This window comes from Erinaceus europaeus, chromosome 2 (assembly GCF_950295315.1).
Source record: "Erinaceus europaeus chromosome 2, mEriEur2.1, whole genome shotgun sequence".
Classification (NCBI taxonomy): domain Eukaryota; kingdom Metazoa; phylum Chordata; class Mammalia; order Eulipotyphla; family Erinaceidae; genus Erinaceus; species Erinaceus europaeus.
Window position 1 is genome coordinate 193961117 of NC_080163.1, and position 21280 is coordinate 193982396.

General features: G+C 43.1%; 1 protein-coding gene across 8 annotated transcripts in view; it reads left to right on the forward strand.

Annotated features, from left to right (window-relative positions):
- PRDM5 (PR/SET domain 5) overlaps nucleotides 1-21280 on the forward strand; it is a 181940-nt gene that overhangs the window by 127084 nt on the left and 33576 nt on the right. For 6 of the 8 annotated variants that reach the window (XM_060186090.1, XM_060186091.1, XM_007532265.3 and 3 more), the window contains one exon: nucleotides 14025-14110. The exons of the other annotated variants lie outside the window; for them this stretch is intronic. In XM_060186090.1, the coding sequence (XP_060042073.1) occupies nucleotides 14025-14110 (86 nt within the window). The remainder of the gene's footprint in view (nucleotides 1-14024; nucleotides 14111-21280) is intronic. 8 annotated transcript variants of the gene reach the window in all.

Here is a 21280-nt window from a genome sequence, read left to right on the forward strand (position 1 = left end):
CGCATAGTTTTTTATTTCATATTTTTTAACATACCACTCAACTGTGACTGTCACTTTTGAACCCACCATAGGGTTATAGATATTCCTTGAAGCTAGATCAACCCCATTGAGGACAGTGACATTCACTGAGAAACCAGAAGGACCTGTAGTTAGTTAACTACGGTCTGGCTAGAGCTCAACTTCAGAAGTGACTTCACCACGACACTATCGACCATCTCTAAAACACTGTGATCTGATGCCTGCTTCATACTCAGATGTTAGATCCCAGAGTCAGATTGCAAGCCTCCAGACTCTGATGTTCTTTATTTCCTCCTTGTTTGAACTTCAATAAGTTGCTTAACTAATTTAAAGCTAGTTTCCCCACCTAAAGAATATGAGTATCCAGGGCTGGAGGAGGCAGCATAATGGTTATGCGAAAAAGACTTTCATGCCTGAGTCTCTAAGGTTCAATCCCCAGCACCACCATTAACCTGAACTGAATTGAGAGAGGAGAGGAAATAGAGAGGGAGAGAGCATGGTAGATACTGGTAGACCTGGTCTTTTTCTCTGCATCTCTCTCTTTCTCATTAAAATAAAATGAAGAAATTTTTAGAACAAGAGTATCCCTCTCTTTGGCTACATGTAAAAAGCAGCCCCTGCTGAGCAGTAAGTCAGGCCCCCACTACACAGCAAAGTGAACAGAAGTGATAATCCACCCACTTCAGAGTCTTTGTGCCTGGGAAGGAAGGCAGGCAGGCAGGCATCTGTAAAGAATTGCATCCTAGGGGGCCAGGCGGTGGAGTACCATGTTAAGTGCACATATCACCATGTGCAAGGATCCAGGTTCAAGCCCCCTGCTCCCCACCTGCAGGGGTGGGTGAAGCTGGTCTGCAGGTGTCTGTCATGCTCTCTCCCTCTCTTTTTTCCCTTCCCTCTCAATTTCTCTCTATCTTATCAAATAAAATAGGAAAAAAAAAAAGGCAGGGGGAGTGGCTATAGGGAGAGATGGATGCATAGTGCAGGTGACAACCCCAGTGATAACCCTGCTGGCAAATAAAAAAAGAACTTGGATCCTTCAAGCTGCTGATACGGGCAGGGGGGCTGTGGTTATTTTCATGGTTATTTCTCTCTCCCCCTGGACTGACTCAGAGGTATGTGTGCTCCCTGCATGGTGTTTGACCCTCCGTTCCCAGTGTCAGCTGCAGCATCCTGGAACCATTAGCAGCAGCACATAGATCCTGTCTGGCACAGAGAGGAGACTTGCTATCAATAGCAGGCAGGATCAGGGTGACTGGAGCTAGCTGCACACGCTGCGTGTTGCCATCCTTGTGAGTGAGGGTGAATGTTCGAGTCTGCGCCTGGCAGGCAGCTCTGTCATTTATCACCCAGTAGGTCTCCCAGGATGGTGCTCCGGGGGTCAGCTGGGAGAGTGGAGCCCTGTTCTCCTGGGGGAGGGTTCACCCTTCTCTCAGGGGTCAGTGGGAGTCAGGGTTAATTCTGCAAGGGGGTCCACAGTCTGTGACATACATCCAATCAGTTGTTCATTAATCATAGAAGAGATTCTAGGAACTGCTTTTGGGTGGGGTGGGTTTCATGGTCTGGGCCAGAAGGTTAATTACTTGCCTGCAGTTCCAAACAATTTGCCATGTTAAGGGATACCGGCTGGGCGGGTCCTCTGTTCCAGGCTGGTGTGCACACTGGCATTTGAATGTAGTCATAAATCACTGTGGGAGAATAGTCATGTATTTTTTAAAATAATTAATTAATTAACTTATTTATATATTTATGGTAAGTACCTGTGATCAATTTAGAAGGAAAATCTCCGTGCATTATAATTTGGTTACATTTGAATCTTGACCACCGTTTTCCTTGCTTTTCTAAGGACTTTGTTCTTTCTCTTTAAATTACTCAAAGCAAGAAAAACAGCAGCAATAACTATAAGCAGGCAGAGGACAGTGATGGTAATTATTTATAGGCAAAAATTGATAATAGTAATTATGAACCAGTGAAGACTTAAAGCAGTGTGTTTTTTTGTTTGTTTACATTTTTAGAAGACTTTGGTAGCCTTCATATGCTAACAGGAAGCTTTTTTTTTTTTGCCTCCAGGGTTATCACTGGGGCTTAGTGCCAGCGCTATGTATTAATCCACTGCTCCTGGTAGCCATTTTTCCCATTTTATTGGTAGGACAGAGGGAAATAGAGAAAGAAGAGGAGACGGAGAAGGAGAGAGAAAGAGAGAAACCTGCAGACCTGTTTTGCTGCTCTCCTGTAGGTGGGGAGCCAGGACCTCAAACCCAGACCCTAGCCCAGATGTTTGCACTTAGTACTATATGCAGTACTTGGCTGTGTGTGCCACCACCCGGCCCCAGGGAACTTATTCTGCTTTATCTAATTTCTGAGTACCTAATTGCTAGCAGTTAGGATAAACCAATCAACTGTGCTTTTGTCTGTAGATAACCTGAGTTAACAGAATAGTTTGGTGTAGGTCAGTAAGAATCTAAATGATCTCACCATCACACTTCAGAAGTCTCATTCATAGATTAAAATCTTGAACGGTGTTATTTTCTTTTCTTTGAATTATTTTGGCACTTCAAATAAGTTCTGATCTCTAGTGAGTCCTTGTTTGCTTTTCTGGAGTTTCTCCCCAGAAACTAATTCTCCCCTAGTTTTAGGCTAGTAAGAAGCCTGTGTAACTACTTCAGATCTGGGTGTTTGGTGAGCGAATGATTGATTTTCAGCCTTCACTGGTATTGATTTTTTTTTTCAAAAATATCAAGTCTTATTGTGTCAATATAAATATTATAGTTGATAGAGTATGGGGAATGGGGACCAGAAGGAAGAGAGAGTGACATTTGCCTTGGTTTATAGTGTTATGAGCAAAGCATTCGTTCACCAAAGAAATGAAAATATTCATAGATGATTTGAAATCTATCATTTGTAGCTCTCTTTTCTTTATTTCTTAAGATATCCTGGGATTCTCAAAAATAGAACTTAGGCAACTTTTTTTTTATCAGTTGCATTTCAAATTCCTAGTGTTTCTCTTCTTCTTCCTCCTCCTCCTCCTCCTCCTCCTCCTCCTTCTTCTCTCTCTCTCTCTCTCTCTCTTTCTCTCTCTTTCTTTGTGACAGAAATTGAGAGGGGGAGGAAGTGAGACAAAGAGGAACCTACAGCACTGCTTTACTGATCATGAAGCTTCCATCCTGCAGATGGGGACAGGGACTTGAACCTGGGTCTTTGTGCATGATATTGTTACATTCAATGAGGGCACCACCACTCAGCCATTCTTCTCCCCCTCCTGCTCCTCCTCCTCCTCTTTCCTTTTTTTCTTAAAAAAAAAAAAAAAAAAAAATATATATATATATATATATATATATATATATATATATATATATATAAACACAGCAAGACAGAAAGAGAACATATGTAAAAGAGACCACAACACTGAAGGTTCCATCAGTGTGCTAGTTGGCCAAGCTTGAACTTGGGTCGAATACTTGGCATCCAAAGGAGCTATTTCGGGGCGGAGGGTAGATAGCACAATGGTTGTGCAGACAGACTTTCATGCCTGAGGCTCCAAAGCCCCAGGTTCAATCCACTGCACCACCATAAGTCAGAGCTGAAGAGTGCTCTGGTAAAAAAAAAAATAAATAAATAGTAATCATAAAATTTTTAAAAAATGGTGTCAAAGGAGCTGTTTCTCCATGCTTCTTTAGTATTTCAGGTGAGAAGTTTAATGAGCACTTAATCACCCCCTTTCTGTGGCCTAGCCTTCACTTGATTCAGCATCTCTTCAGAAATGAAGGTGGATAACTTTAGTAAAAGTTTCTCTTTTGAGTTCTGAGAATGATTTCTTGGACATGATACCAAAAGTATGTGTAGTAAAAATAAATAAATAAATAAATAAATAAATAAATAAATAAATAAAACTTGTGGGACTACATAAACTTCTGCACAGCAAAGTAAATAACAGATTTAAAAAAATAGCAGCCCACACCCTGGTCGCAGTCACCCTTTTAAATGTTTGCAGTATCTCAGTAAATAGCAAGGAGTAACCATCAAGTTCAAATTTCTGTTGCCCATCTCGCAAAGATGGTGTTCTCAGGCTTAATAGTCTTTAGATCCAGTGGGATTCTGTAGGATTTGAGGAATGGGAGCTTTCCAAGAGTAACTGGGTGGGGTTCCAGAACGTGACGGGGGTTTCGTGGCTCTTTTTTGCTACAGGGAAAACAAGAATTAAAAAAAAAAAAGAAAGTAGTTCAGTTCCTAGAAAAGTGCCAAGAAAGAACTTGAGCCCCTTCCATTTGTCAGTGTAGCATTTCACTTCTCTCAGTGGTGCACTTCTAATTTATGAGATGCTTTATAAGTGGAGAGAAGAACTGGAAAAGTGATTGGGTAGTTCTCACCCAGTTATAATTTTATATATAGTTTCCATTTAGCTAGGATGTTGTGCGAAACAAATGCACCAAATGGGTTCCCACTTATTAAGTTCAGTCATGCGAAACCTTCTTAGAGTATTGGTCAAGAGACACGCTTAGGAGGCTTGTAAGTCACCCTTTGGGGTATCAGGGAGGGAGATAGCATGAGGGTTATGCAAAAAGACTTTCATGCTTGAAGCTTCAAAATTCTATTTACAGTCTCCTGCACCACCATATGCTAGATCTGATGAGTGCTCTGGTAGGAAAAGAAAGGGAGGGTGGTAGAAAGGGCAGGAAGGAGGGAAAGAAAAAGCTTTGGGGGCTAGAAGAATAACTCCCATGGACAGTATGCATGCGGCCCAGCTCCCACCACACTGAAGAAAGCTTTGTTGCTCTGTTTTCTTCCACTGTCTTCTGTCTGCTTACTGTGTCTCTATTCAGATAAATAAATAAGCTTCCATTTCTAAAACTGATTTTTGTTTGAAAACTTAAAAATATGGCTCAATATTGTAAACCAATATTAAACCACTAATAAAAAATATGGCTCAAGATTTTAACATGATTTAATTATATAAACCTTATTTCATTTGGATGCACTGAAAATAAGGATTCAGCTTAAATGATCTTTTCTGTGTGAATACTCCTTCTGAAAATAATCCCTATTTAAAGATGAACTCAGAAGTAAGTTAACATTATTAAAATGCTTTCTGCAGATAGTTTTTATTTTAGTCCAAATCTCTTTAAGTGCATATCAAACTTTCCCCCTTGTTTAAAAAAAAAAACAACTTTCAAAACATAGGCTATGCACTTAAAAAAATAGTGGCAAAACTATATCAAATTTAACCATTTTGTACAATTGTAATTTTCAAAGTTGGTCATAATTTCTGTTGCTGAATCTGTTGTATTTGGTGGATTAAGTTGTAGGAAATAGAATCTGAATTCTGAGCCCTCTGATAGAACCATAAACTTCATTTCTTACAGTACATACATGGTATAATTGAAGAATGCTGGATATCTAATTTGGAATTACCAAAGCTTGTCAGATTGTTATTAACTTGCTGCTATGTATGTAAGCATAGATCTTTAGAAAGAATGTGTGTTGAGATGCTGGGCTTTGACTCCATCACCATAGACAGTCAGTGATTTACTGGCTCTAGAATGCTTTTATTACAAAGATGCATGCTGGGGCCGGGTGGTGGCACACCTGATTGAGTGCACATGGTACAATACTCAAGGACCCAAGTTTGAGCCCCCAGTCCCCACCTGCTGGGGGAAAGCTTTGCCAGTGGTGAAGTAGTGTTGCAGGTTCTGTCTCTCTCCCTTTATCTCCCCCTTCCCTCCCAATTTCTGACGGTCTCTAATAAATAAAGATAATTAATTTTAAAAAAGATGCATGCCAACCTGGGTTCCTGACACAGACTTTAACATGCTGCATTAATATCCTTTAGTCAGGACTTGAGTTCTCCTGCTGTCTTTAAAAATGAGTAGGGGGTCGGGCGGTGGCGCAGTGGGTTAAGCGCATGTGGCGCAAAGCGCAGGGACCTGCGTAAGGATCCCGGTTCGAGCCCCCGGCTCCCCACCTGGAGAGGAGTCGCTTCACAGGCAGTGAAGCAGGTCTGCAGGTGTCTATCTTTCTCTCCCCCTCTGTTTTCCCCTCCTCTCTCCATTTCTCTCTGTCCTATCCAACAACGAACAACATCAACAATGGCAATAATAATAACCACAACATGGCTACAACAATAAGGGCAACAAAAAGGGGTGGGGGAAAATGGCCTCCAGGAGTGGTGGATTCATGGTGTAGGCACCGAGCCCAGCAATAACTCTGGAGGGAAAAAAAAAAGAAAAAAAAAAGTATTCTGATTAGGTCAGGTTCCAGCCCCTGGCTCCCCACCTTAGGAGGAAAGCTTCACACGTGGTGAAGTAGGTCTGCAGGTGTCTCTCTTTTTCTCCCCCTCTCTCTCTTCCCCCTCCTCTCTCAATTTCTCTGTGTCCTAACCAATTAAAAAAAAGAGGAAAAATATGGCCTCCACTAGGAGCAGTGTATTCACAGTGCAGGCACCGAGCCCCAGTGATATCCCTGGAGGAAAAATAAATCATTAAATAATTGCTGGTGTGTACAGTTCAGTGCTGTTTATGTTGCTATAGCCACTGATTCTGACTATTTTTTTTAATTAGCTATTTAATGATGATCGAGAAGATTGTAGGACAAGAGGTGCACAATTCCACACAATTCCCATCACAAGAGTTCTGCACCACCCCCTCCATTGGAAGCTTTCCTATTCTTTATCCCTCTGGGAGTATAGACCAAAGATCTTTATGGGGTGCAGAAGGTGGGAGATCTGGCTTCTGTAATTGCTTCTCTGCTGGACATGGTTGTCGCTCCATACCCCCAGCCTGCTTCTATCTTTCCTAAGTGGGGCAGGGCTCTGGGGGAGGTGGGGTTCCGGGACACCTTGCTGAGGTCATCTGCCCAAGAAAGTCAGCATTCTGAGCATTCTTAGCTCAGTCTCATGGTGTGGTGTGCCACTACTGCATCGTCCTTTCAAAGGTGAGAGGTGACTGCCTATATGTAGTTTTCAAGGTGCAGCTTTATGTCACGTGACTCTTTGTGTTCACTGGGGATCTGCTGTGAGATTGAACACACATTTCTAACTTGCCCCCTAACTTTTCCTGACAAGCTTTGATAGCTAAAAGAATGCCCAGACCTACCCTTCAGAAAAGATCTGGTTAATGTCAACTATTACTACAAAAAGCAGAGTTGTGGTCAATAAGTATAGGAAGTCTGACTTCATTTATCCAAAGTGTAGACACGAGAAGTAAGAGTTAAGGGCTGAAATCCTGACTCTGCCATGTCATTGTTGTGCTCTTTTGAGCAAGTTATTTTTTTCTGTATCTTTCTTTCCTCAGTTATAAACTGGAGCTACAAATACCTAGATCACCCAAGGATTCTGTTACTATTTTCACTCAAATCGTTCCATCAACTACTTTTGTATATTAACTAGTTTTTTTTTTGTGGTAGACAGCATCTGAACATTATTATTAGTCCAGAAAAATGAAGAGAATTTAATTCCACCAGATATTCTTTAAAAAATAGCTACATAGATTTGTATGGTATTTGACTTCAGAGTCTGTGTACCTTAACGAGTACTGGCAGTGCTCAGGGCAGAAAGTAAAATCATTGTTCTTAGAGTTAACTCAAATTGAAGGTTGATTCCTGTTTATATAAGGATGGTTTTATTTTATTTTTTTTATTTATGTATTTTTGCCTCCAGGGTTATTTCTGGGGCTCAATGCCTGCACCATGAATCCACTGCTCCTGGAGGCTATTGTTGTTTATCATTGCTGTTTATCATTGTTGTTGTTATTATTATTGCTGTTGTTGATAGGACAGAGAGAAATGGAGAGAGGAGGGGAAGACAGAGAGGGGGCGAGAAAGACAGACACCTGCAGACCTGCTTCACCACTTGTGAAGCGACCCCCCTGCAGGTGGGGAGCCAGGGGCTTGAACCAGGATCCTTAACATGCCACGTGCACTTAACCCGCTGTGCTACTGCCCAGCCCCCATAAGGATGATTTTATATGCAGACAGAAGTGTTTTCTGGAATCATCCTCATCACTGTATTTGGGAAAATATTGAAAATCATTGCATGGTGTGCATAGCATAAAATAAAAAAAACAGGAGTGGATTTGCTTTGTATGCAAATTAGACAACTGACTATAGGGGTTAATTAGCATGTTGACGTGTACAGAGGAGCCTTGGCGTCCCATTGTGGTCTTGTCTTCGCCATCCAAGAAAACAGGATTTCCCCACGCATGCTCTTGCTAAAAGGAGAGGAAAGGCAGGGTTTAATGTAGATTCTAGGATGAGTTGTGGACTGCACTCTGTGCATTTCAAATACATTGGATTCCTTAAAGCTCTAGAGGGCTGCAGACAAAGCTTACCAGGTAGGGTACATGCCTTGTCATGTACATGATCCAGGCTTGAGCTCCAGCGCCAAGTGGGAGGTGCTGGGGTACCAGAGGGGCTCTGATGTGCTCTCTCTCCCCTTTGCGGTCACTCTCTCATTCTCTGTCACTGTTACTTGAGTGACAAGAGCAATTGGGGCAGGAGTGCTGAGACCATGCCTGTGCTTGTCTTTTGCGTATGAGTGAAATCACTTGGGATTGGTCTTCCATTGTCTGACTGGTTCCACCATTATCCTTTTTTGTAGCTGAATAATGTCCCCTTGTGTGTACATGTTGCTCATCTTTATCCACTCACTTGTGGGCACTGAGGTGCTCTCCAGTGCCTGGCTTCTGTGTGTGATGTCGTACTTGGGAAATAGCCAGAATGCTTAGAAACATGTCTGCACGAATATCCAGGAGAAGCTGCGTCACATGGTATTTTCATCCTTAGTGCTCTGAGGACTCTCCACTCTACTTTCCATAGTGGCTGTACCAGTTTGCCTCCTGTAGCAGTGGGCATGTGTTCCCTTCCCTCCACAACCTTGCCAACTCACTTTTCTTTTTTTTTTTTTCATGTTTATTTATGTATTTATTTGGATAGAGACAGAGAAATCAATAGGGAAGAGAGAGATAGCAAGAGAAAAGAGACACCTGCAGCACTACTTCACCACTCGACCACTCGTGAAACTTCTCCTCTCTCCGTTGTAGGTAGGGACCTGGGGCTTGAACCCAAGTCCTTGTTCATGGTAATGTGTGCGCTGATTTTTTAAAAATTATCTCTATTTATTTATTGGATAGAGACAGTCAGAAATTGAGAGGGAAGGGGAGATAGAGAGGGAGCAAGACAGAGACACACCTGAAGCCCTGCTTTGCCACTTGCAAAGCTTTCCCCCTGCAGGCGGGGATCGGAGGCTTGAACCTGGATCATTGCACATTGTAACATGTCATTTCAACCAGGTGAGCCACCACCTGGCCCCAGACTTTCTGAGATATAGATGTATCCAGATCACTGCTCAGCTCTGGCTTATGGTGGTGGTGGGGATGGGCATGGGACTTCTGACCCTCAGACTTTATAGTCTGTTGAATAAACCACTGTGCTATCTCTCTGACTTTCTGCTTATATTTTACTCAGGCTGATTTTTAACTTTTTTGAAAAAAACATATATATGACAAATATATTACATATATAAGACATATTTTGGATACTTCCAATGTTTATAATTTAATCTTTTATATGTTGGATATTATATATTGATTACTTATCCATTGTATGTAGTTTTTTTTTAATTTCTTTATTGGGGGATTAATGGTTTACAGTCGACAGCAAAATATAATAATTTGTATAAGTGTAACATTTCCCAGTTTTCCACGTAACAATGCAACCCCCATTGTGTCCTCCTCTGCCTTCATGTTCTATGATCTGAATCCTCCCCCCACCCCAGTCTTTTTAAAAATTTCTTTATTGAGATTAATGTTTTACAGTCAACAATAAATACAATAAGTAGTTGGTACATGCATAACATTTCTCAGTTTTCCACATAACAATACAACCCCTACTAGGTCCTCTGCCATCCTTTTCCAGGACCTGAACTCTCCCCTCCAACCCCCACGCACCCACCCCAGAGTCTTTTACTTTGGTGCAATACCAATATCATATGTATTTTTTAGATACCATGCTTTTATATATTGGTGATGCATTGCAAATGCTAACCGTATGTTGTTTGTAGACCTATAAATCTTTTCTCTCATTCTGTATGCTTCCTATTCATTTAGTCAGTGTTTATTTCATTGTGCAGAAGCATTTTAGTTTTCTGTGGCATTCTGTTCATTTTTGCTTGTACTTCCTTTGGTGCCTAGTACTCAAAGCCATCATTAAAACTACTGTCTTGCTTTTTTGTTTTTCCTGTGTATTTTATGTTCCAAGCTCACTCTATTTCTATTTATCCAGAAAATCCCAGAAATGATGGGGCAGGGTCGGGGGGGAGAGCTATACTTTAAAAAAAAAAAGTTAACCTTTTCCAATCTCCAGAAGAATTATCTGTAATATGCTCTACACAAAACAGGAAATGGCTTTGTTAATTTCCCTTCACTCAGACATCTGAGCACTTTTCCCTTCTGTCTCTCAGTGATGCTCTGGTCTCTCCCTCCCTGACTTATAACAATAAAAGAGCATGAGTTGAGAATAATGCAGAGGGAGGCTGGGCAGTGATATACCTGGTTAAGTGCACACCTTATGGGGTTCAAGGACCCTGGTTCGAGTCCCACTCCCCACCTGCAGGGGATTTCATTTCACAAGCGGTCAAGTTCTGCAGGTGTTTCTCTGTCAATCTCCTTTTCTATCTCCCCTCCCCTCTCAATTTTATAGGAAAAAAAAAACAGAAAATTTGGTCACTGGGAGTGGTGGCTTTTTAGTGCCAGCAATAATCCTGGTGGCAGGAGGAGAGAGACAGAGAGAAAAAACATGCTCTGGATTTTGAGTTACATGTGAGCAGTGCATAGGAAGATGCCTAGTGGACAGGACAAGACTAGGGCTCATCAGTGAATCTCCTTCCTATAGTGACAGCTGAATCTGGGCCACGATTCCAGGTGGCCTCTTTGTCCATCGCCAGAGGTCATGTCTCACTGAAGAACTCAGCAAGTTCACATGGCACATTCAAGAGTCCCACTCTCCTGTGTGTGTTGCCATGGTTACTTTTTTTTTTTTTCAGTTTATTTGGTAGAGACAAAGAAATCAAGAGAGGAGGGAAAGATTGAATGGTAGAAAAAGAGAGGCACCTGCAACATTGCTTCACTGCTTGTAAAGCTTCCCTCCTGCAGGTGGGGACTGGAGACTTGAACCCAGGTCCTTTGAATTATAACATGTGCACTCAACTGGGGTCACCATCACCTGGCCTCACCCCTGTTATTTTAGGATGTCACTTTTCCCCAATGATTGGCGGTGGGTATCCTTTTTTAAAAATTTTTTTCTTTGTTTTTTTATTATATTTATTTATTGGGTAGAGAGAGCTAGTAATCAAGATGGTAGGGTGAGGTAGAGAGACACCTATATCTTTGCTTCACCACATGCAAAGCTTTCACCCTGCAGATGGGGACTTGGACCTCGAACCTGGGTCCTTACACACTGTAGCATGTGCACTCAACCAGGTGCACCACCTCCTGACCCCAGTGGATATCCTTTTATAGCACCCAGCTCAAAGGCCAAGTCCTCGGTGCTTGTGCTGAGCAAGTAGAAGATGGGGGGGTGGGTGGGTGGGGGGGCTCTGCTCTATCTAGGTATGTGCTTCTGCATTAACAGATCAGTACCAGGTCCCAGCATGTTGAGCTGGAAGCCCTGGATTCTAACTGCATCTCAGGAAGCCGTGCCAGAGACAGGGAGAGGTCAAGGATGGCCATGGTGAGCTGTGACAGCATAGTGAGCCCCGGCTTGCTGGTCAACCTGAGAAGGAAGCTCCCTGGATAACACAAGTGAACCTGACTGAGCGAGAATGTGGGCCGTGGAATAGGGCACTGTTCCCCCAAAGGCTGGTCTCCAAGGGAGAAGGAAGACAGGAGTTTCATATTTGCCAAAGGCAGGTACTTCATCATGCTGACCTTTGGTTGCAGCGAGGGTCGCACATCCTGCAGAGAAGTTTGATGTTAAGTGAAAGAATAAATCAACGGTTGTGAGTTACTGTTGATAATTAGGCTTGGACCAGAGGGCAGTTTCCAATTCCTCCTCAGATACCAGACATCTTCCTTTGGATTCTCATAAGTAACTCAACTCCGCGGGTAGTTGGATAGTGGTTTCATTTCATCATCTTTTCTCTCTGAGCCTGTTTAGTGCACAGTCTCTTCTGAAGAGTCCTGCCATGCTCATTCATCCATTCTCCACATAAGGAACTGAAGAGCCATCCAGAATCACACACACACACACACACACATGCACACACACACATGCACGCACACACACACACACACACGCACGCACGCACACGCACGCACACACGCACGCACGCACACGCACACATGCGCACACACACGCACGCACACACACGCAGGCACGCACACACACATGCACACGCACGCACACACACACACACACACACACACACATGCACGCTTTTTTATTCACTGCTGTCTTCATCCAGCTTTGCTGTTATATTGATCTCACTTTTCTGAGATTATATTCTGTCAAAGTTTTAGTCATTTTACAGTGTGCGTGCGTGTGTGTGTGTGTGTGTGTAGGTGACATGATATTTGTATGTTTTAAAAAGTGGTTTATTTTCTAAATGTCTTAAGGGGAGATATACCAGATATAACAGTTAAATTAGAATGTGTGGGTCAACTTACTTTTGTCCTGTAGGTCTATTTAATGTCTATCAATTTGATTAGAAGTCTTTTAAAATTCACCATCTTGACTGAGATAAGATATAAAAATATTTTTTTTTTTTATTTAAATTTTTAATTTAAGAAAGGATTAGTGAACAAAAGCATAAGGTAGGAGGGGTACAACTCCACACAATTCCCACCACCCAATCCCCATAACCCACCCTCTCCCATGATAGCCTTCCCATTCTCTAGCCCTCTGGGAGCATGGACCCAGGGTCGTTGAGGGTTGCAGAAGGTAGAGGGTCTGGCTTCTGTAATTGCTTCCCCGCTGAACATGGGCGTTGACTGGTCGGTCCATACTCCCAGTCTGCCTCTCTCTTTCCCTAGTAAGGTGTGTCTCTGGGGAAGCTGAGCTCCAGGACACATTGGTGGGGTCTTCAATCCAGGGAAGCCTAGCCAGCATCCTGGTGGCATCTGGAACCTGGTGATTGAAAAGAGAGTTAACATACAAAGCCAAACAATTTGTTGAGCAAACATGGATCCCAAGATTGGAATAGTGGAGAGGAAGTGTTGGGGAGGTACTCACTGCAAACTCTAGTGTAATCCTGCTTTCAGGTATATATTTTGCAGTAGTTTATGGATACGTGTGCGCATACGCTCTCTCTCACAGAAACTGGTGTATGTCTAGGTTATGGGACTTTGTTAGAAAGTGAACTACCTGAGATGAAATTAGAGTGTACTATAAAAGGAAAGGTCTCACCCGAGTAATGAAGCTGAAGGGTTGTCATTCCACACGTGAAGTCTCTGGATACACTCTGAGGTGAAGCATGTTGAGATGGGATATAAAAATATTTTAAAGCACAGTATAATGAGTTAGTAAGTGACCCCCATAATGAACAATGTATGACAGAATAAATTGATACAAAAATGACTTTTGAAGCTCTTTAAGTTAGGGGATTTAATGTGAACTTTAGTATTAAAAAGGAGAAATGTAACAAGCCTACTGATAATGTATGTTGTTTCTCTCTCCTCTCTTTCTCTCCCTGTTCCAGAGAGAGAGAGAGAGAAACGGAGAGAGAATGTGTGCAGAACACCTCTTCATTATTTAATGTTCTGTTCTTGCCTTTCTGGTTTTGCATAGTGGTGGTGACTGAACGCAGGGCATCCTGTATGAAGGCATGTGCTCTTCTACTGGGCTGCTTCCTTGTCCCAAAATGGTTTCTTTTTGGGAACTCTGCTGTCCACTGCCTTGAAGTGCCCTGGGCATGTGGACCCCACTGGTTGCCTGCACCTCAGCAGTGTCCAGATCCTGAGTGTGGAAGGAGTGAGACTCACTGAGGGCTTTCTACTTGACCCCTGGGTTTTCTTCTTTTGCAGGTGAGCGCCCCTATCAGTGTCCTTACTGTGAGAAAGGATTCAGTAAAAATGACGGACTGAAGATGCACATTCGCACTCACACCAGGGTAAGAGTCCAGTCTTTCTCCTGAATACTGACTTGAATAGCCATCCTTACTTATTACAAAATAATAACAATAATAAGACACTTAGCTTTGTATGAGAGAAAAACTGGTGATGTATCTGAAATGACAAATCTATAATGAACAGTCTGAACAATCGGGAACAACAACAAAAATCTAAGCTCTTGAGATGTTTCCTATTCTTTGAGGGGCCAGGCGGTGGTGCACCTAGTTAAGGATAGCACAATACTATGCACCAAGACCCCTGTAAGAACCTGGGTTCGAGCCCCCACTCCCCATCTGCAGTGGGGATGGATGCTTCATAGGAGTGAAGCAGGTCTGCCGGTGTCTATCTTTCACTCTCCCTTTTTTATCTCCCCTTCCCTTCTCAGTTTCTCTCTGTCCTATTGAATAAAATTTTAAAAAAGAAAGAAAAAGAAAAATCACGAGGGGCAGGGAATTCCTAGTGCTGATACCAAGCCCCAGTGATAACCCATTCTTTGAATTGTGACTCAGTTATCAGAAGTAGTAGGAGTTATAAATGACCAACCACCCTGTAATAGACAGGTGGTAAGATTATGTCAGTAAAAACACAGCAGTGTTGTCTCTTGGAACATTTGCCAGCACTAGGGGCATTCTGGAATAGAGGTGAGTCTGTCAGTGCATGATGGATGATGAGTGAACACAGACCAGCAAATGTGTTTTCCAGAATGGCATCGCAGATAATGTTAGTGACTAGGAAAGGTGGGGAGTCAGGGCGGAGAGAGAGTTCATTGCTCTACAGGACCTACCTGGTCCTCTCTTTTCTTCTTTCTGAGAGTGTCTTTGTTCGTCTGTCCACTTTCTACTCTGAGTGTGCTCCATGCTTTTCCAGAGCCAGCTTCTGCCTTCCAGATCCAGGTGTCTTTCTGAGCTCACTATTGAGTTTAGGACACAATATAAGACACTGTGTAGGAATGGCCCACTTGGAAATCTGATGTTTGTAAGTGGCTGTTTAGATTTTGCTTCTTCTAACTTTTCACTTCATTATCTTTCATATAGTTCCTCTTTGGTGAGAGGGGTTTTTGTTGTTGTTGTTGTTTCCCTGAGGTTATTTATTTATTTATTTATTTTTAGTGATTTAATAATGATTAACAAGATTGTAGGACAAGAGGGATACAATTCCACACAATTACCACCACCAGAGTTCCATATCCCATCCTCTCCATTTATCCCTCTGGGAGTATGGACCAAAGGTCTTTATGGAGTGCAGAAAGTGAGAAGTCTGACTTCTATAATTGCTTCTCCCCTGGACATGGGTGTTGACAGGTCAATCCATACCCCGAGTCTGCTTCTATCTTTCCCTTGTGGGGCAGGGCTCTGGGGAGGTGGAGTTCTACATTGGTGGGGTCGTCTGCCTGAGGAATTCAGGTTGGTGTCATGGTAGCATCTGCAACTTGGTGGGTGAAAAGCATTAAGATATGAAGTAGAACAAGTTATTGAAAAATCAGGAACCTAAAGGAAAGAATATAGCAGATTTGGGGGTCTTCATGTTAGAAGCCAGGAAGTCTATTTTAGGTATATTCCATGGAGCCCATGACTATTAATTTTTCCCTGAGCCTGACAGCTACCATGCAGGTGGGCTAAAGATTTTTCTGGGGAGATGGTGTTAGAGTTGGAAATAGGACTAGAAAGCTGGATCAGGGCAGAGACTAGCTCCCAAATATGGAGAAAGTATATAAATACTGTTAACTGTAAACCCCATCGATCTGACCTTTTTTTTTTTTTAGATTTGTTTCATAGAGAATAAAAAACATAAAGAGAAACACTGGTATAGTACCAGGGATTGAGCTGGGAGCCTCAGGCTTGCTAGTTTTGTGCTCTACCAGCTGAGCTATTTCACCAGTTACCAGTTTGCCAGTTTGATAGGTGGGACTTCAGAAGTAAGGGCAAATGTAAGGTGAAAACATGGCTCCGGTGTGGTATATTTCACCAAAGGAAAGAACTCTGGAGAAGGGAGTGTTGTTAAAATTCAGAGGGCTCTGAATTTTAACAACAAGGGAGGAAAAGGATAAATCTGTTGTAGGCATGTGTCAGGGAGAAACAAGAAGTCCTTCCATCTTGTGGAGTTCAAGTAAAGCCCCCAGCTGAAGGAGAAAACAATGCTAAAATCCAGCTTTGTCTAACAGCCTACACAGTTACTCATCCTATAGAGGAACTAGGCTTGGCCAAGACTGGGTATAGATTCATTTCTTTCCGTTAGTCCTTATTTGAGATTGTCATCATTCAATACCTGAAGTATTGTTGCAGGTGTTCCTCTGTCTCTCTCCCTGTCTTCCCTCCCCTCTTGTTTTTCTCTCTCTACCCTATAAATAAGTAAATGAAAATATGTATTTATAAAAATCCATATATTGGGGCGGGGGCCTGAACCTGGGTCCTTGCACACTGTAACGTATGCACTCAACCAGGTGTGCCACCACCCAGCCCCTCTTTTTTATTTTTTATTATCTATTTATTGGATAGACACAGCCAAAAATTGAGAGGGAAGGAGGAGACAGAGAGATACCCCCCAAGCATTCCTGCAGAGTTTTTGAATGGTGCCTACATTTTCATTGAAATTTTCTGTATTGAACTCGATTTGGGGAGAGATAGAGAGAGAGAGAGAGAGAGAGAGAGAGAGGGCTGTCTGTCGGATGCATATGTGCATGAGCTGGAACTGTGACAGGACCTTCAGGAGTTTCTTCTGCCCCTGTGTGTATCGCCAGATAGCAATGGATGTCCCTTCGGTGACTTGGGGTTGCACAGTGACGTGCTTACCTAAAGCACCGCAGCAGAAAATTAGAATTGTTGTTAAATTAATTAATTTATTTTCGCCACCAGGGTTATCACTGGGGCTCAGTCCCTGCACTGTGAATCCACTGCTCCTGGTGGCCATCCCCCTCCTCCCTCTTTTTTTTTTTCGTTCTATTTTTATTTGACAGATCAGAGAAATTGAGAGGGGATGGGGAGATAGAAAGGGGAAGAGAAAGATACCTGTAGACCTCTTTCAGCGCTTCTGAAGTGGTCGCCCTCAGGTGTGGCGTGGGGGCTCAAACCCTGATCCTTGCGTGCATGGTGATATGTGAAAATTATAATTATTGGGGCTGGATGATGGCGCACCTGGTAGAGCACAGATTTCGCAGTGTGTGAGGGCCTGGATTTGAGCCCCCAGCCACCACATGTGAACACCTGCATGAGGGAAGCTTCACAAATGTTGGAGAAGACCTGGGGCGTTTCTCCTTCCCCCTCCCTCCATCTCTTGCCATTGAGAACAGAGAACCCAGGTAGATCCCTGCCCCATTGGTAATCCTGGTGGCAAAATGAGAAGAGAAAGAACTAGAACTCTTTAGCAATTCTAATAATAATAATAGAATAGGTTAGAAAGGCTATTGTAGTTCCTGAGATCCACAAATGTGTAAACATTAAGATTTTAGGTGATTTAATTCATGGATCCAGAGCATAAATACAGTGCAGTGTAGTAGCACTACAAATTGTAGAAATGAACTAAATTCAGACCTTGCTTTGTGAATAGCAGGCTCTGTAACCATGATATCTTGGGTGCCTGAAGAGAACAGGCTCACCACCATTGGGAAATTTTCTCTTTAGCACTTTCTGGAAAGTCTGATTTAACTAGACTCTACAGCTGGGCCACCTAGCTGTCTTCATATCAGGAGTGCTAGTGTTTGGGGCCTCTGGTGTGTGTCTCCCTCTGTGGGTGCAGCTGGGCTGGTGAGCTCAGTCCTGTGTGGCCTCTGCTCAAAGAACATCATGACAAAGAGATTTGCCATTGTGGACTGCTTGCATAGCTGGAACCCATAGTACGAAGCACAAAGACCCACTCAAGGGTCCAGGTTCTAGCTTCCCGCCTGCAGGGGGAAGGGGGTCGCTTCACAAGTGGTGAAGCAGGTCTGCAAGTGTCTATCTTTCTCTCTCCCTCTCTGTCTTCCCCTCCCCTCTCAATTTCTCTCTGTTCTATCCAATAAAAAAATGGGGAAAAAATGGCCTCCAGGAGCAGTGGATTTGTAGTGCCCCAGCAATAACCCTGGAGGAAGAAGAGCAAAGAAAAGAAAAGAAAAGAAAAAGAAAGAAAGGAAGAGAGAGAGAGAAAGAGAAAGGAACGGAAAGGGAAGGGAAGGAAAAGAAATAAGCCTCTTTCTGAATTTAGCAAACTCATTGTTAAGAGAACATGTTTCTCAACCAGTCCTAGCCCATCTGCTCACCTGACTTTGTTCTCACACATTCAAGACCTGTTTCTCTCTGTGCTCCACAGCCTGCAGATAACCTGTGATTGTTTTACCTGGTGGTGGTTTCAGAAGAGAGACTGGGATTTCCAGGATTTTTTCCCCCTGTCAGCCACAGCTTTCTGGTTAGGAAAACACTCTCTAGTATCCATGGAGGAACTATAGCTTTACCTAGTCTGTATTTACTCTCCCTTCTCCTCTCCCGATGAAGGAGGGAAACATTTGTGCCTGCTGTCTATCCCCATTCACCTTCCAGATTCACAGGAAGGCACTTCTGGGTATTTCTACTGGCCCACTCTGTCCTGCTCCCCAGAGACGCACAATTACAAAGAATTACCATGGAAGTGTCCTATTTTATCTGTCACATAGTCATCCAAGGGGCATTCCCCACAGCTGGGACCAGCATGGTGCCTCAGCTGAGTTCTTAGTAAGGCTTTGAGCCCCTCATCCGAGTCATGAAGGGAGTATTTATTATCATTTGGTGAACAGTTCTGTACTGATGTGATCTTAGAACACAGTCAGACCTCTGTGTTCTAAATTGCAAATGCATCAGATGGCACACGGCCTTTCTTGATTATCTCACATGTCTGCAAGAGTAAAAGCCAAAGAATTTATCTGAGAGAACTCCATGACGGTTTCTACCCAGCTTCACGGAACAATGACTTCAAAGGGTGGTTGCATGTATAGGAGCTGATTAAATTGGCTCTCTCCAATTGCTGGGAGATGTTTCCAATTGTAACTACATAGGGTTTGCAAGAGCAGATGGTTGGTTAGTCGGATTGGCCAAGAAACTAACTAGTGTTGAGTCATCATTTATGTTAACATGTTGCTGAGTCGTCACCCTTAAGGTTCCCAAAGAAAGTGTTTGCCAGATCCAGCCTGCCTGAGTAGAAAGCTCACTTGTAGGGCCTGTGAAATAGCTCACTTGGACAATGTGTGTTCCTTCACTGTGTGTGACACCCAGGTTTGAGCCCCACCCCTGAAGGAAGTTTCATGCTGTGGTCTCTTTCTTCCTCTCTCTCTCTCTCTCTCTCTCTCTCTCTCTCTCTCTCTCTCTCTCTTCCTTCTATCTAAAAATTAACAAAAATACAGGGAGGGAGTGAAGTCAATTGAGACATTTCCATGGAAAAGAAATGTCTGGACAGTAACAAAAGACTCCAGGAGGGGACAGAGATGGGCCCCAAAGCTCAAGAGAAAGACAGGTAGTGACATTTATGGGAAAAATCAAATCTGTCCTCATCTGGGCCTTCCCTGATCTGTGCACAGTCCAGGTTCTGAAAAGTCCAAAGGTAAAGCAAATATTCTCTCTCTCTCTCTCTCTCGCTCTATCTCTTTCTCTCATGTGGTGCCAGCATAATGATTATGCAAAAGGCCCCAGGTTCAATGCCCAGCACCACCATAATCCAGAGCTGAGGAGATGGTGCCATAGTTGGAAAAGGGACTAGAAAGCTGGATCAGGGAAGAGAGTAGCTCCCAAATATGGGAGATCTATATGAATGTTGTTAACTGTAAACCCCATCGATTTGATCTGGGGCCCACAGTCAGCACAGGAGCCCATGTAGCCTCTGCATCCCTGTAGGTCTGAGCTGGCATTCTGTGGTCACGGCTAGGAACATTCCAGGCTATGCTAATTTCAGGACCCATTTTCCTCAGGTGGTAGGTAGAGTGTGTTATCCAGCCTCCCTTCAGAAAATGGAACAGTCCCTACCATTGTTGATCCACATTGAGAGCATGGTCCTATAGGGGTCCACAAAGGGATCCATTATATTGTTCCTGATGGAAATGACCAGTAACCGTGGAGAGAGGGATCTGTTAGAGGTCTAAGCTCATCATGTCTGTGTGGGAATCCCAGAGCTCCCTGACTAGGGCCTCAGATGATAGGGTGGCCTGGTAGTGACTATAGAGTCATCATTCAAGTATGCCAGTCTCTTGCCCTTATTCAGCGTTTATAGTCCTTACGTTGTTTGACAAGGTTAGTTGTGGAGTGATAGAGGGATGTGTAATAGGAGGTAGGTGAAGAGGGTATCTAGGTCTAAGTAGAAACTGTTTTATTAGGTACTTTAAGGTGTCTTTTTAGATCTTTTTACTTGCTTGCTGCATTTATTGACTCACTGCAAACTATTGTGCACTTCTGCTTTAAGGTGTATCTTTTCCCCCAACTTAATAGATACATGTGCACATCTGCCCTATCTCATAGGCCCTGGTCTATATCTAGGTTTTGAGGCTTTGTTAGGAAGTGGACCACCTGAAATGGGATTAAGAAGTCCTATGAGCTAGGAAAGGTCTCACCAGAGTATGAAGCTGAAGGGCAGGTATTCCATGCCTGAAGTCTCTGGACACAGTCCAGAGTGAAGCATGCTGAGGTGGTACTGGTTGTATTGATTAGGTTGGGTCAGCAGATGCAGTGTCATCAGTTGGTGTGAACTGGGAGAAGCATGCAGGATAGTGATCCCCTCCCTAGAGGTTCTAGGACTGGGAGATGTATGGGCTTTATAGAGAAAGGGGAAAGTTCCTTCCTAAACACTTAGGGTTTACGAAGGCGATAAATAGTTATTGCTGTAACCAAGTTACTTGGCAATTGGGTTAACTTTGAAAATCCCATTGACCCCAATGTTAAAATTCAACCTGATTACCAGTTTGAAGTCTTAAGTGCTTAGCTTGAAGGAACATATACTCAGAGCTATGGTCTATTCATCAACAAGTCTGAGACTTTGAAGTTGGTAAGAGTTTATATTAACATCATTCCCACCACATAAGATCTGTGTCTCACCTCCCCCCTCAACCCCCATGAAGCTGAACATCCATCCACCTTCACCCTCCACCCAGAGATTTTTACTTTGGTGTCCTACTCCAAACTCAGTGAGATTCTGCTGAGTTTCCCTTTCTGTTCTTCTTTCTCAGCTTCTGTTGATGAGTG